This window comes from Cyprinus carpio, chromosome B19, assembly GCF_018340385.1.
Source record: "Cyprinus carpio isolate SPL01 chromosome B19, ASM1834038v1, whole genome shotgun sequence".
Lineage (NCBI taxonomy): Eukaryota > Metazoa > Chordata > Actinopteri > Cypriniformes > Cyprinidae > Cyprinus > Cyprinus carpio.
Genome location: NC_056615.1, coordinates 13,124,527 through 13,140,730, shown reverse-complemented (window position 1 = coordinate 13,140,730; position 16,204 = coordinate 13,124,527). Strand labels below are relative to the sequence as shown.

Here is a 16,204-nt window from a genome sequence, read left to right as displayed (position 1 = left end):
GCTGAAATGTACATAATTATTCACCTCCAAATGGCAATCTTAGGAAGAAATCGTTTTTTCACCCCAACTAAATTACGACTGATCTATAACCTCATGAAAGTCCATAACTGTAATTCATTAATTGTAGGTGTCACTTACATCAATTCCATCCTCCCCTGGAGATCCATCAGGACCAGGCTCACCTGGCTCTCCCTTTTGACCCTGTAAAGTGGTTCACACATGACAAACACTCTCAGTTATTTGAGTATGACTTTTGAATGGTAGTGTAAATATATAAATATCAGCTGTGGTTACTACTTACTGCTGGTCCAAGAGGTCCAGGAGGACCCTTTTCACCCTGTAAAATCAGAGAAAAAAACATGAGCAATGAGAACTGCGAGAGAGCAGAAAGTGCCAAAATAAAGTATGGGGACAAATCACTAACAGCAAAATAAAATAGAATAAAATACAGTACAGTATATCACGAACTTGCTAAACATAACCTCAAATTCTCATGGCCTCTGCTAAATGTAGCATGTTATCATAGGTCTACTGTATATGCTATTATTATTTCAAAGAAATATGTAAAAATAAAATGTAAAAAATGATACCTATAACTCCACCAGCAAACAAGCTTCTTCTCCACCCTGACCTCTTTATAAGGTCAGATTTACAGTATTTTGAGTAGTGCTGTCAAACGATTAATACAATTAATCGGATTTAAATTATTTTTTTTTTTTTGTTAGAATTTTTTTGTGTAATGTGTATATTTATTATGTATACTATTTATGTCTATAAAATCTAAATATCTTGGAATAATAGAGCTTATGGAGGAACATGGGGGATCCTGTTTCTCTTTTTGCTATGCAATGGATCAGTCTGGGTGTCTTTATGCTGAATCCAGCCTGGGCCACAACTGTATCAAATAACCAACATCTAGTAGCTATCTCTCAGTATGGGAAAGATTCAACCTCTAACAGAACCTTTTTGTGTGATTATTTTTATTTCTTGCGCCCTCTGTTGGCAAGATTTTGGTAGTGAAGATGAATACAGGGCTCATGAAACAAGGTGCACAATGACTGTCTTTGTACCAGCTCGACCTGTGGTGCAGCCAGGCGGCCCCAGTACTCACATCAATGCCGTCAGCGCCGGGAGTTCCAGCGGGGCCAGGGGGACCAGGGGGGCCCTGAGCTCCGGGTGGACCGGTCTAAAATAAAACACATTAATACAGTTTCAGTTTAATCCTAACTAAAGACTGTTTATTGAAATACACGGACAGATGCTTCTAAACAGCCTTCTATATTTAACCTCCACATAACTAGCCAAATGTATGCAGTTTATTCTAAAATGCTATGTTAAGAATTAATTTAATTTGTGTTGTTATTTTTTTTATTCATATTGTTATTGTAATCATTTCTGGCAATTTACAAAATTAGGTGAATTCCTCTGGCATGCAAGTCTAAGTGTGGATAATAAACAAACAAATACAGCCTATATTGTTTGATAATGCTTGTTGTGACATCAAACTAGTATTATTTTACTATTATTTATAATAATATTGTTAGTGTTTGTTGTGAAATAAAAATTGTATTATTTTTTTTTTGTTTATAATAAAGCTTTTTTTGTGTTTCGGTTTTTTAGCATGCTAACTTGTTTATGTGATTTTTTAAGTTTTAGTAATTTTTACTTTTTTGTTTTCGCCTAGGCCGTTAGTCTTAGTTGCTTAGGCCACATTTCTTTTTGTTTAAGGTCAATTACTCAAAAAGACTTTTATTAGTTTTAGTTAAGGATAACAACACTGCCTCAGACATGTTTACATGCTTAAATATGATAGACAGAACAAGGTTTATGATAAAAAAAATAAATAAAATCAGAGGCTGTTCAATTTAGGTATCCGGGGTGGGAAAAGAGAGGCTGGGAATGTTTACACAGACCCTCCCCCATCAGCATAAAAAAATACATCTTTTTTCAGTGCATTACTTGATAAGGTGCTTGACTCAAAATGAATGCACATTCATTTAATCTATTGCATTTTATTCATATGAGCTGCATGCAAGCATTGGGCTGAGGTGGTCCTTCTAAATGTGACAATTATGTGTTATTCTGCTAAGAGCAGTTTCAGGTTCTGTCTGTTTGAATAGCAGCTTCTGGCTGCAGTGTATTTTCAATGGCCTCTTTGTAGTCTCTCTTTTCTACCTTCTCCTCTCTCTGTTTATCTGTCTCATGTTCACTTTCAGCTTCATATTTTATTCAGAATGTTTTCTTTTTTTTATTTATTTCATTTAATTAAATTGTTTGTTTTTTCTTTATGAATCGATAGTTATGACTGAATGAATAGTATTTTGCTAAATACCAGGCCTCTTGTATCTGCACGCTGTAGAAAGCAATATAATCCACTTGGATAAACTTCCAGAAGATCAAAAAACTCAAGAGCCTTGCAACTTTGAAGATCAAAAGTCTCCAACATGCAGGTAATCTACCAAACTAATGAACCAATTACACAAATTTCATCAAAATGAACTTTATCTGTTGGCATTTTGACTGGCAATCCAGTCCAATCCACAGTGAATCACATCTCAATCCATAAAATGTTCTCCAAGATGCATGATCTCATTCTCAAGATCATCCAGCATCAAGAAAAAGTAGATAACCGCAGCCAGACTCACCACTTGTGATAAGGCCAAGCAGAGTGCCTGAACAGAACCAGGCTTCTGAAGATGATGAAGAATCTATCCATTGTGAAGAATTGCTATTCAAAAACCAGTTGTCCCAGCGGTTCCTCCAAACCTTGCCACCCTCTCTCCTGGCTTCTCAGCCCAGGATGGTGGATCCAGGGAAAAGAAAGGTGTGTGTATGTGAGAGTGTGTGTTGCCTAGGACAGGGAAGAAAAACACAGTGGCAGGGACCTGAGGGGAGGAATGAGAGAGGTGTAACCCAGCCCAACAGCCAGCCCCTGAGAACTTAGGGAGCTCAGAGAGCCCATGCACTGATGACCGGACAGACCTGAGAAGCCATCACACGCGCAGGAGGCGGAGACTTCTGATGATTGTCCATGCATCCAGCAGAGCTCTAGAAAGCTAACTGGACACAGTTTCTCACGCCCCCATTACTGAATACCTCAACTGATTGTTAAATATGTATGCTGAACATCCAGTCGTTGACTTAGTGTACGGTCAGTTTGTTTCTGAGGCTATATAAACAGATACTCAGATCTGCATTAGGAAGTTTAGACATGCAGCCACAAAATGTACAACACAAGCAACTTTTCCTAGGTATTTTTAGATATTTTGTTAAACCAGCTGAACTAAAGGCAATTTTTTTAAATACTTTATTTAGTTTTGTGATGTTTAATGAATGTGTAAAATCAGTTCCCAACTGGCATACTAGCAGTGGTAAGTCTAATGACAAGAAAATGTCCAAAATCAACATAATTTTGTCAGTTGTAAACATTATAGGCAAGATTTGTCACACTTTTTATAGCGAATATTTCTGGGGGTGGATTTATTAAAAAAATAAAAAAAAAAATAATAATAATAATAATAATAAAATCTAAAATAAATATACAGTATGTTTATATTACAGGTCAAACACATGACATTTTGTGTGTTATTTTAGTATCACTGATATACTAACATAGTATTTATTGATATTTTAAATTAGTGTTAGTTTTTAATGTTAATTTTAATTGTTTTTATTCATTTATTTTAATGATAGTTTAAATATTAGTAATTTTGTTGTACTGTATGTTTTTGTAATTTTTTAGATTCTGTTTGTTTTTTGTAACTTGAAAGTAGACTTCTTTTTTCATTTAGTCACCATAGCAGCATTTCTAATCTTATCTAATTTTATATTTCTATTGTATTTTATTTCAATTAAAAAAAAAAAAGTTTTTACTAGTGTTTAGCTGTAGTTTTTGTTAAAGATAACAACACTAATATGGAATGAGCTGTGACAGTGAGATCTGCCCTTAAATAATCTATAATTGGCTTTTAAACTAAATGTAAACACTAAAAATCATTTCAAGTGTTGAAAGCAAAACAAAACCACTGAAAGTTAAAAAAAAATCTTCGAGTAATTTCACTTTTGACTCAAAACCTTTAGTTAGCTACTAAGAAATGATCCTAAACATCTTGCCTGCGTGACAACACGAACAAGAACATGAATGTGAATATTTCCACGGGTGTCCGCAGTGTCGTTTTTCCCCGCAGGGTGGTGCAATTTCCCAAATTCTAGAAATTACACAAAAGGGTTGTAATTGACCTGCTTGAACAGCGAACATCACGACCGCAACTGTCTATCAGATGCTGGATTTAGTTGTGCGATCTTTCACACACTGAATGTTTTTAAACAGCACATGTCTGGCGACCGGAAGCAGGCACAACAGAGGCAGTGCTGTGACTAAGCGAGAATAATAACGATACTCAAGTGTGCTCGATATGTGTCTCTGATACTGCGGGTGTAAAAAGTTGGGTGTCAAGGACCAACGAATGTACAGCGAGGAATATGGTGTTGTTTTGATATGAGCAGTGCTTCAATGCCTTTTCCTCTTCCTGGTAAGATTAGCGGAAGCCAGCAGTACAGTAACGTTAGTGTGTTTTTTCTCTTCATCTGCAGCAGCCGGTTGTGACAGTCAGCGATCCGCTTCCCGGTGTGTTTCATTAACTGACAAACATCTGAACATCTTCTCAGCGGCGTTGGACTATTTATATTTTTGATGAGGTGTTTGATTGGTGTGATGATTTTTTATGATGATGGGTGGTTAATTAGTAGAAGTTGTTGGCTGTTATGCTGTTCTCACGTCTCTTCTCGCGTTAGAGGAAAACAAGTTTTGCGCTGATTGTCACGCCAAAGGTAAGATTCATATTTCACAGTATGTTTGCATTGAACAAATAAAAAAAAAATGTTAGAAACTGAGTTTATGTTCAGTGTTTGTGTATGAGAGGTTTGGGTTAGGCCGTGTGTGTTTTACATCAGTTTGTTTGGTGTGATGAACGAATCTTTCTGTGTGAATCGGATCTTTTTGGTGAATCGGTTGAACCGGTCTGGGTTTGCACGTTTCCTGAAAGGCTTGTAAGCCATTTTATTGTAGAGCCAGTTAGTGAAGCACAACCCCGAATCACGTGGAAACAGCTCGCTCACTGTACAAAGAAATGTCCCTTGCCATATCCAACAGTAGACTAATGAGAAAGATATGCTACAAAATTGACAGTAAGTTAAACATGAGTATGACTTGATTGTTTTTATCAACAAGCATATGAAACGAGTTGATTTAAAAAATAGCATTTTACAAAACTTTTCTTGCCGTCCTAGTGATTTTAATATTGTGTAACGCCAATTATTTATGTTTTAAAAAGAGCTTTGTTTTTTTTATAAGCTGGTTGGCTGCACCGAATTGGGACGCATTGAATAATAAATACCTTTATTAAAAAAAAAAAAAAACTTAATAAATAAATATTTCCAGGAATATGTCTCGATGGCCTTATTAAAATGTTTTATAGCATAAAAAGGCCCACGTGATGACAAAGTCCAAACATTAATTACCTGAATTGTTTTCAAACTGGTTCTTTGAAAAGAACTGTTTGAAGGAACCGATTCACGTTAATGAATCACCATTTGTCTGGTGTGATTTATCTGTGCACACACATAATATTTGTGCAGGTGTGTTGCAGGAGCATAAACACCATGTTACTAGACAAAAATACAGTTATCCTTTATTAAATCTTGTGTCTACTAAGAGACAACAGAAAACATCCTGTTGTTTTTCGCATGCATAAAAAAAAACAACAAAGCAGAACTATCATTTATCCTCCCACTTTGTCAGCTACAAGGTATAATTTTAAGCAATAGAAAACGCTAGTGAAAGTAGTAGGCCTTGTGCAATACAGCTGTTTTTGCAACTAAATCTTGAAAGCACAACTCTTAATGCTTATAGACAGGATTTATTTATTTGCTTGTTTATTTTTTTTTTTTAAATAACAATCATATTGATTTTGGCCATGAGATAAAGAGTTGAAATAACATTTTGTTTTCCGTTTGAGATTGCACTGAAGATACTGCTGTTGTGGTTACATTTCACATTAACTTGTGTTGCACAACATTGCACAAATCACAGTACAAACATACACAGTTGCACTGCTGCTTCTGTGATTCTGCTTGTCAAACACTTTATGTTGGTAGACTTCCCTGTTTGACCTCCAGCCCTTAAGGGACACAGTTCTGCCTTTCTCCTTATTCTGTGATTATTGTTGGAGATAGTGTTCTGTTGTTTATTGGTCATATGTTTCCATGTCTTGCTGTCTTGTACTGCCCTGTACTGAGCTTGAGGACACCCAAAACTTCTCATGTCCTCTCTCAACAGTATTCCAGTTGCACTCTGTCCTATCTGAATGCTCCACTACTTGCTTTGAATGTGCCACTTGGTTAGGTAACATGCTTATTCCCTTTTTCATACTCTCTAAAACACAAATATGTGTATTTTGTGGAGGTAAATGTGTTTTTTGAGGGGGTAAATATGTGTATGTGTGTGTGGGGGGGGGGGGGGGGGGGGGGGGGGGTTGCGTGTGCATTACAGCCACACCATTTCCTTGCTTTGAAAAAAAGGAAATTATCCTACAAGCAGCGAAATTCAATTACAACTCTATGTCAGAATCAAGCAAGTCTTGTAAACAGTAGCTTGCAGTGGTCAAGCAAGGCTAAGAGGTTAGATTATCAAGGCGATGTGCTCACCCAGAAAAAAAAACAAACAAGCTGTATTTTGTGTTGCGGAAATTGTGTTTAATGGTTAACTGGCATTTTACTTTGACATTTTGTGCTTTTTGAACTCATTACTGCTTCTCTTTATAGCACTTTGCAGAAGTGATACTACTGTATGTCTTCACACATCTGAATAGGGCAGGTGGTTCAAAGATCTAATTAGCAACTTGTGCTGAAGAGTTTTAGGTGTGGAAATAATCCTGTGTTTCTCTTCACACGATACACAGTTTCAATAGGATACAAGAGTTGTTATTTGTTTTGTGGATTTTTCTTATTTTTTGAGTGTTTGGGAAGAGTTTTCTTATTGTTAAAGAGTGTTATGTGAGTATTGTATTGTGTATTGGTACTGCCCTGCCATGTGTTTTGAATGCAGGGCACAAAATTAACTTTTATGCCACACCTGCCAATGATGCATAAATTGAGAAACTTTACTGACCATATTTCTCACTGGTCATGAAAATTGCATGAACATTCATTAAAAAAGCATTTTTTTTTTTTTGTCCATGGTAAAAGATTTTAAGCACACTCAGAAATAGGCCCAGATATTGTGTTGTTGTTGTTTTTGTTGTAGGAAGCTACAGTAATTGTGTTTTAGTACAGTATAGATTTCCTTTGATGACTTCCTTTAAGCTTGTTACGTTTGCAACATTATGTGGCGGTAACTAGGTACCTGTTTCTTCCTGTTTTGGCTGAAGCTCACTTTCAGTAGTCTGTAATTTAAAGTTGAGCTGCCTGCAATCATTAAGGTAATACAAGTAGCTATAATAATCTCTGGAGTTCAACTGATGCTGTCTTTTTAACTATCAATTAATTGTGCAGCAGGAACAGCAGGAACTGTGTATCTCCCATTAAAGAACTATTTCTTATCTTCATGTCTGTCATCGTTTACACTTATCTGTTTCTCATTGTGTGTGGTCCCTTCAGTTCCTTTATTTCATTGTTTAGTGGGAGTTTGATTGTATGCTTGGGACAGTCTGTGTTTAAACAGCTGAATGAAATGGAAATCAAGAGAATGGAAGTGGTTTTACGTGTGACCTTTTCTCACAGGACACCTTGGTATGAGGCTCATTTGCATTCTCTTGTTCTGCGGTTGTCATGGAGATATCGCCGTGGAGGCTGGAGTGGATTGAGGATGTGATGCTGGAGGACCCTCTCAGTCTCTCACTGAGGAACCAGTGTTCTTCTGTTCCAACCCAATCTCATTGGAAAAAATGTGCCTGTTGCAATATTTCTACAAAATGTTTTGTTTCTGCTTGTGCATTTTGCTACGCTTTCAAAATAAAATGTTTAGTGTCGCCCTTTGGATTCAAATGTCACTAGAATGCTATTTTGCATTTAAAAATAACACAAAATGCGTAGCACCTACATCAAACCCTACCCTAGCAACATAACCAAGTATTAACCAAAGCAAACTTGAGATAAAAACATATTCACCATGTTATTTTGTTTTGAAAAGCAAGGTTTTTGTATTATTTTTTTTTGGTTTGTGATGTATTTGGTTTTCTGCTGGGTTATTTTAGTTTTTGAGATATTTTATTGTGATGGATTTGGTTATGTAATGCAAATGTCAAAATGTATTGGTTTACAAACTGTGCACTGTTAAAAGTGTTTTACTGGGAATGAAACCACACAAAAAAATCAGACCCACAATTTGTTGTAATAGTAAACATTTTTTAGTGTTTTACTGGCACTAGTGTTCATTTTAGCTGGAAACTGCTGTGAATTGAATTTATAGGTACGTTTTCTGAGTTCTATTTCTATTCTCTACTGTGATGCACTCAGCAACTCACAGCTCTAAATTCATGAACTGAAACTAGATGTTGTCTGTGAATGAGAAAATGGTTGTAATGGTGTCTAATAAACGAGAGCATATAAGGATGCCAGTTGTATGTATTTACAAAGACCCTTCTTTGAGGTTTCTGATCATGTTTAATAGGCTTTATCAGATGTTGATTCTGTGTGAGCTGCATCATGTGCTGGAAGCATCACTGTCTCTTTGTAAAATTTTGTTTTGAGTTACACAGTTGTTATTTCTAGAAGCTGATGCACAACTAAGGAATGAATGAAAGGCTTTTATTCACATGATTGCCACATGATGATCTTCACTTCACTGTAAGTATTTAGTACTCTCTACAGATCAGGAACATTGGTAAAGAGGCAAAATAAACGCTAAACGCTAAACTGATCCAAAGCGTTTAATTTGAATATATTTTAAGATGTTAAGACATTAAAGTAAATACTCAATGAACTTTTAATGTTAAAGGGATACCCAAAAATGAAATGTTGTCATCATTTACTATACTCAGAAGAACAGTTTGGTTCTTCAAAATGACTTTTCTTGTGTTCAACATAAGACAGACACTTATACAGATCACATTCACCATGAATTTGACAAGATAGCACATTGCCTTGGCAGCCCTCATTTAAATAGAACGTCTGGAAATGTGAACTTTACTTCCTGTAGTCTGCACATTCCCAGCGTCTGACCTGTGTGGGTACTGCTTTGGCACACTTACAAAATGGCTGTGTGAATTAATACTTGGTTTAAAGATTGGTGTTAGTAATGTTGTATGCTAGGTGTTGCAGACGTCCTCCATTAATGAGAGACATCATAACAGAGCTGCAACCAGCCCCGTTCTCCAGGTGTCGTGTCGGCTTTGGAGATTAGCATGAGAGTCAGACTGCAGTCCTAATACTGCCGCTCACAGACAGAGTTCATGTCTTTATGATTAAGAACAAGGCCTGTCTTATATGAATTTTCATCCTGAATAAAACAAGAAGTCCATCTGCTCTGAGGGTGCCAGAGTCAGTTCATGTCCTCTGGTTATTTTGCTATAGGAGAAGCCCTGTTGTTCCCAGAAAAACTGGCAGCCTGTCAGGCCAAGAATCCCTCAAGCCATTTGGAGAAACTGGGTCTTTAGTTCACAGCCCGTTCTGTGATTCCCCCATAATGCTTTTCTTAGTACAGATCCATTTAGAGTTTCTCAGATTCTTGTTTTGAGATGTGTGACTAATGCATCTAATGCATCCTGAACAGGTTTGTCTAGTTTCTCTGTATTAAAGAGAGTGTCCACTATCTGTGTGTTTGTTAAAGTGTTTGTTTTGTATATATGTTTTTGCAGTGTGTGTGAGGCCTCATGTTGTTTCTGTTGGTCTTCTTTCTTGTTGTTTGGTTCAGGAGCGCTCTCATGCGTCTTTTCTTGCATCCCTCTTTTGGCAGACTAGAGTGCTGTCTGTCAGAGGAGCACATTGTAGATCACAGCATGTTAATGTAACTTTAACAGCAACATTACGAAAGCTTTGCGGCCCTGTACATTTCCACACAGACACTGTAAAAAAGGCTCATGTCAAGCTGGAGGGAAGGTGTTCACTCTTTCTTGTAGATCAACAGTTGTCTGGAGTGTGTCAAGGAAATGCAGGGCTCAGATTTTATCTGCCTACATACGATTTTAGCAGCATTTTACACTATACATACCATTCAAAAGTGTACGGACAAAAAAAAATAAAAAATATTTCAAATATATGCTTTTCTTTTGAACTTTGTATTTGTCAAAGAATACTTTATGTAATTGTAATATTTTTTTTAATCTGCATTGATGATGATGATAATAATAATAGAATTTCTTGAGCAGCAAATCAGCCTATTAGAATAATTTCTGAAGGATCATGTGAGACTGGAGTAATGCCTGGTGAAAATTCATCACAGGAATAAATAACATGTAAATGTAAATATAATAACATAGAAAACAATTATTTTTAATTTTGTAATATTTTACATGATTTCTGTTCTTACTGTATTTTGATCAAATAAACACAGCCGTGATGTGCATAAGAGACTTTTTTACATTAAAAAATAAAAAAGTAGTGTAAAACGTATAAGATTAATAATAATGTAAATGTACATAAATGCAGAATATTTGAATTTTATCCAATAAATATTTTATATATTATATGTAATATATTAAGTAAAAATGTATTTAAAGTATATAATGTATTTTATTTCATGTTTTAATGTATTTATAAATCAAGTACAACATAATGTTTTTATATATATAATATATATTTATATTTATTTATTTACATACTTGTACTGTATTTATCAACAAAAATGTATTTATCACAAAATTCTGGTGGTGGTCAGTTAGGGAATATTGAGATATTGAGCTGTGATGCTCATTCCACTCAGGATCCACTCAGATCATTAGGATCGAGTTGGTTAGAAATACCAAGTGTTCAGCTATGCATTTATTCAATAAGCACTGTGCCTTAATGTTTAGCCCTAAAGTAATTTCCCTTGCTGCTATAGTTTAATCTGGGGAAGACTCAAGCTCTCCTCTGTAAATCATTGGGATGTTTTGCTCTTGTTTCATCATCTACCAGGTCAAAAATCATAATCTTAATCACATAGAAAGAAATCAACACATATGTCATCTATAAGCTGCCTATTCAAGGTATCTTGTCTATATAAAAGAGGCTAACACTGCAGAATGATTTTCCCACTGGGTTCAAATCCCAAACTGTATGTACACGCATGGTGATGTTTGGCTTAGCAAGTACCACTAATAAACAGGTGGCTTGGCATGTGTCCTTTCTCAGACTCTTATTGGTGCTTCTCTCTAACACGCTAATAAGTGTGATCTACATGTGCGAATCTCTCTGTTCTGTTTTGCATCTCTTTTGTGCTTCACCCTGAAACCTGCCTGACTCCACATGACTGTTTATTACAGTCCTCCATCCCACATGAAAACACTCTCTCTTTCTCTCTGTGCTTGAGCTGACGTCCTCCAGTAATACCGCTCAAGCTGATTACCCCTTAGCCATGCAGGGTTCAGCAGGAGACCGAGAGAGAGGAGGGATATTTGTAGGTGGAGGATGAATAGGTAATCTAAAGAGGCCCACAGCTCACAATAGCTCATGAAAATTGTGTTTTATACAGCTGCAGTGAACCAGTATGCGTCCTGTTGGGAATATCCCTTTCCTCTGGCACGGGGCCATCTCACATTAGAGCCTGTGCCAAATCTCAGATGTGAGTGTGACCGTGAGCGTACTGCAGACGTAAACCCAAGCCCTGGTGCTCCACTTAGGGCCAAATCAACACATTTATAGCGGAATAAATATCAGAGCTCAGATTTCATGATTGGATTTTGGCTTTCCCAGATTTTTTGTTACAAAGAAGCTGAAAACAAACAAGGTTAGATGGTCTCGCCTATAGCCTCTCCATTGATTTCCAGAATACAGACTGGTTCACTTCCGCCCACTTAGACAGGAAGAGACCGTCTGAACGACATTTAAAGCTCCCAACCACAGTTTATTTGTTTTATGTGCTGTTTAGGGATGAGTGAATCTGAAATAGCATCAGATAAAAGCACAGTAATAGAATAGTGCAATAAATAAAGGTATGTATGTATGTATGTTAGTTATATGGCTCAACCAGAAGTCCACTTGTGCTTTTGTTAGTTAATTTATTTGAAGTACTTATTTCACATAAGTGCAGTTCTGTTTGTGAATATTTCATTTATTTTTAAGGTTCTTTTCAGTGGTTCAAAATCATATACATCACAACCAAGTCCAATTCCTAAACAAATGACTCTCATGAGTTGATTCTTGTTCATTGAATCACTTACTATATTCATACTATATTATAATGACAATGTGTACACAAAAACATATTGTTTTTTTTTTTTCAGTAATATTTTACAAATATTCATGAATAAAATATGCTATCATATTGTTTACTGTTCAAAAATATTAAGATTTTAGGTACCACTTTATTTTAAGGTGTCCTTGTTACACTTTACATGTACTTAATATTATAATAACACTTAATTCTGCATATACATGCAAGAATAACCCTAACCATATAGTAAGTACATGTAGTTAATTAATATAGTCATTAAATCGTTAAAATTATTCTGTTTCCTTTCCTACTCAAAACAAAACTGATTATTTTTCAGAGATTTAATGCAAAGCAAACTTTGTCAAATCCAGTTACTTTTTCCACACAGTCCTCTGAATCTGATTGGAGCTTTTTATTTTTAAATGTGCTTTTGAGTTTTGTATGCAATACGCATGAGTCTGTCAGCGGATGGCCCATGGGCGTACCATATTGATGCTTACTCAAGGTTAGAGGCAAACTGTCTATTATGTGTCAAATTAGATCCACTCAGATGAATATAAGCACAGCAGGTGCGCTGTGTGAACAGCAGGTATGACAGTCCCAGAATGCTGTGTGCTTGTTCCAGAGAACTCTAAGCAATTAAGCAGAAATGTTGCCACAACAATCCTCTGTGACATCACATCAGGAGACCAGCCAGAACTATAACTTAATGTAGTTCTGCCACCTATTGGCCAACACTGATATTGCGTCAGAAGTCTTAGGCATTGTCTTTGAAGCTAGCTCATGTCTCAAGAGAGTATGGTTACATAATGTGTTTGAAGTAGGAAAAAATGGGGAAAATGCTGATAACAGCATGTATATATGCACCTTGAGGCATGGTTCTGATTCAGATGAGTTTGTTGAAGGTAGTGTGGGCTTTAATCATGACTATGTGCCTGTGTGTCTTCATACACGTGTGATTTAAGAGCAGTGGGAAGGACTACAGATGCTGCAGGGGCTGGTGGGTGTGCGTTATCAGCGTTGTGCCAGCGTGGCCACATGACTGCCCAAACTGGATTAGTCATTGCAGTGCGTGAAACTTCTTATTTTCACTTTTCTAATGCCAAGCAGGAGAATGTAAATATCACTCCTCAGCAGGCTCCCTCTATCTCTCGCTCCCTTCTGTTTGTGTTTTTCTGCCCATTCTCTCCTTCACTGACTCATTAAATTGCTTCAGCCAGGGTTGTGCTGAATTCCGATTTTGAGAACTGGCTCGCTTTCAATTCACAATGGTATTTGAATTGAATTGGCCACAGCCCACAGGAAGTTGAATTGTAATGACAGGAAGAGGAATTGTTGAATTTTAAAAGATAGGGCTGTGTGACACCATCTGCAAAAATGAACGTTAGTGTCAAATTTTGTAACATTATCACAATTTAAAATAACTTTTTGAATAAATTAGAGCATTCTGGGAAATTAATTGCTCTTCCATAGTGATTGATAAAAAGTTTTTAAAAATGTAATGATATACATTGGAATTAAATTCCTGAATTTCAGTATTATTTAGGCTATTTCTATCATTAAAAAAAAAGAAAGTAGATTAAACTGTAGTTTTCTTTCCCCATCAGGTCCCAGATGGGCATCCTGGAATCTTGGAATCTTCATTTGTATCCGCTGTGCGGGAATCCATCGGAACCTTGGCGTGCACATATCACGAGTTAAATCTGTAAACCTGGACCAGTGGACTCATGAGCAGATACAGGTAAGCTTTATGGATCAAGGTTTCCACATTTATGTATGATCTGTGTATATGGCTGATATATTTACATGTGTTTGTGTTATGCTCAGTCTGTTCAGGAGATGGGGAATGTCAAAGCTCGGCGACTATACGAGGCCTTTTTACCAGAGTGCTTCCAGCGCCCAGAGACAGACCAGTATCCTTTAGCGCTTATATACAGTATGTGTGTGCAACCTTCAAGCTTCTTCTCCCCTCATGTTAAAGCTTTCCTTAATCTACACCTTACAGAGCTGCTGAGGTTTTTATCCGTGACAAATATGATAAGAAGAAATATATGGATAAATGCATTGACATCCAGTCCTTCAGGGTAAGTCCTGAAATGTTGGAATTAAAAATTGCCATTGTAATTTTATATTTTACTTTGATTTTGTAAAAAATTAAATGAATTTGCTTTACATTGTCAGAAAGAAAAGAGTGAGACAGTGACGAAAGAGGCTCCTGTTGTTTTTGAAAAGATGAAGCTGGTGGGTTTCTGCATTTGTAAAATTATTTTTTTTAATTTGATTATTTTTTATTATAAAATAAATTAGACAAATAATAAATAATATTGTAATAAAGCAATACATGCAATTTTACATATTGATTTAATGTGCTTTTTTTAATATTTCTAATTTAGATTAGAATTGAATTATTTTAATATTTATAATAATATACTTTGTAGTCCCCTGTTTTAGAGCCAGTAGTTTATAGACATAAAAATTGCAAGATAGTTTTTTGTGCCATGCGTTCCTTCAGGAATTCCTATTGGGTTTTTAGAACAGCAGTTTTTGATTTCCGAGTAAAATTGTGGTTATTAATTTTTGGAGTGGTTTTTTTGATTTGTTATTAAAATTTTATTTATTGTCATATTTGTAGAGTGTTTAATGTTTTGTTACGTTTTCATTTTAAAATCCCATTAGAAATTTCTAAAGGAGCTTCCAAGTTGACCTTCAAATTGACGTCTTGACTGAAAGACTCTCATTTAAATAACAAAATGGTGTTTTCATCATTAACGCATGATAATGTTTGTTTGTCTTTAAAAAAGATGAGTCACAACAATTCAAAAACAGTCCAAAGCAGTCACAGTCAGTTAATGACTTACTAGGACTAGGTAAGACGCTAACAAACACACCATACATATCAGTGCAATCACAATATAGATGCTTAACGTTGAAAATCTCTTTCCCAGATACCCCTGCTCCTCAAGCTTCCGTGTCCAATGGCAAACCAAGCACTGAACTCAGTCCTGCCCTCGACCTCTTTAGCTCTCTGCCTGCTGCCGTCAGCAGCTCAAACTCCTCCAGGAGCACGGTAAAGATTTTCATACAGCCCAGAGTTTTCACTTCATTCTTTGACTATCTTGGATCCACCTTTTGAGTGATTAATGCATGTAAACCAAGTAGTATGTGTTTTTTTCCCCACTTTAGCCTAGCTCAGGGTCCATGCCCACTGGACGGGTAGCAGCATCAATGCCAGAAAACCTCAGCCTGTTCCTGGATCCTCCCTCCAAAAGTGAGGACAGCGGAAAAAAGCTTTCTAAGGACTCAATCTTGTCCCTGTATAGCAGTACAGCACCACAAACAAACATGGCTGCTCATGGTGAGATTCGTTTCACTATGAAGTCATATTTGAAATGGTTTCTGTCGTTTTGTACTGTTTATGCATGTTTATCTGTTTCTGTTTTAGCTGGGATGTACATGGGAGCAACCCAGATGGGCTATGTCCCTGCTGCAGGATATGGCCAATACCAGGCCCTGGGTGCCCAGCAGGGCATGATGGGGCCTATGATGGCACCACAGATGAACATACTGGGACATACTGCTCCTCCGTACATGGCAGGGGTGCAGGGGGGCGTAATAGGAATGCAGAATGGGATGATGGGAAGCTTGGCAGCAGTTCCTCAGCAGGCATATGGAGCACAGCAGGCCCAACAGCTGCAGTGGAACATCAGCCAGGTAACAAGCACTGAAATCACAATTACCATGCTGACTTGAAACAGCAAATATTTTTTGCTTTGTTCACAGTGATAGCCCAACACAAATGCATTTTTGACTTTGTTACTGCAAGAGCACCCGTTATAAAGATTTTCAAATTTCAAA

General features: G+C 36.6%; 1 protein-coding gene and 1 long non-coding RNA gene across 2 annotated transcripts; one reads left to right on the top strand and one right to left on the bottom strand.

Annotated features, from left to right (window-relative positions):
• Nucleotides 1-108: 108 nt before the first annotated feature.
• On the bottom strand, nucleotides 109-2,955 carry LOC122140679. Its single transcript, XR_006157272.1, has 4 exons — nucleotides 2,646-2,955; nucleotides 1,112-1,186; nucleotides 302-337; nucleotides 109-201 (listed from the first exon to the last, which is right to left on the bottom strand). It is a non-coding gene; the product is annotated as an uncharacterized LOC122140679 (long non-coding RNA).
• A 1,738-nt stretch (nucleotides 2,956-4,693) lies between these two features.
• smap2 (small ArfGAP2) lies at nucleotides 4,694-16,114 on the top strand. Its single transcript, XM_042745486.1, has 10 exons — nucleotides 4,694-4,709; nucleotides 4,747-4,830; nucleotides 13,957-14,090; nucleotides 14,177-14,262; nucleotides 14,355-14,433; nucleotides 14,531-14,590; nucleotides 15,144-15,216; nucleotides 15,295-15,416; nucleotides 15,533-15,704; nucleotides 15,792-16,114. Exons 1-10 carry the CDS (start codon nucleotides 4,694-4,696, stop codon nucleotides 16,097-16,099), a joined length of 1,134 nt encoding a protein of 377 aa, XP_042601420.1. The 3' UTR covers nucleotides 16,100-16,114.
• The last annotated feature ends 90 nt before the right edge of the window (nucleotides 16,115-16,204 follow it).

Coding starts and splice junctions, on each gene's coding strand:
- smap2 (XM_042745486.1), top strand. Junction 14,091..14,176: donor GGACTCATGAGCAGATACAG/GTAAGCTTTATG, acceptor TGTTATGCTCAG/TCTGTTCAGGAGATGGGGAA. Junction 15,705..15,791: donor AACAAACATGGCTGCTCATG/GTGAGATTCGTT, acceptor TTTCTGTTTTAG/CTGGGATGTACATGGGAGCA.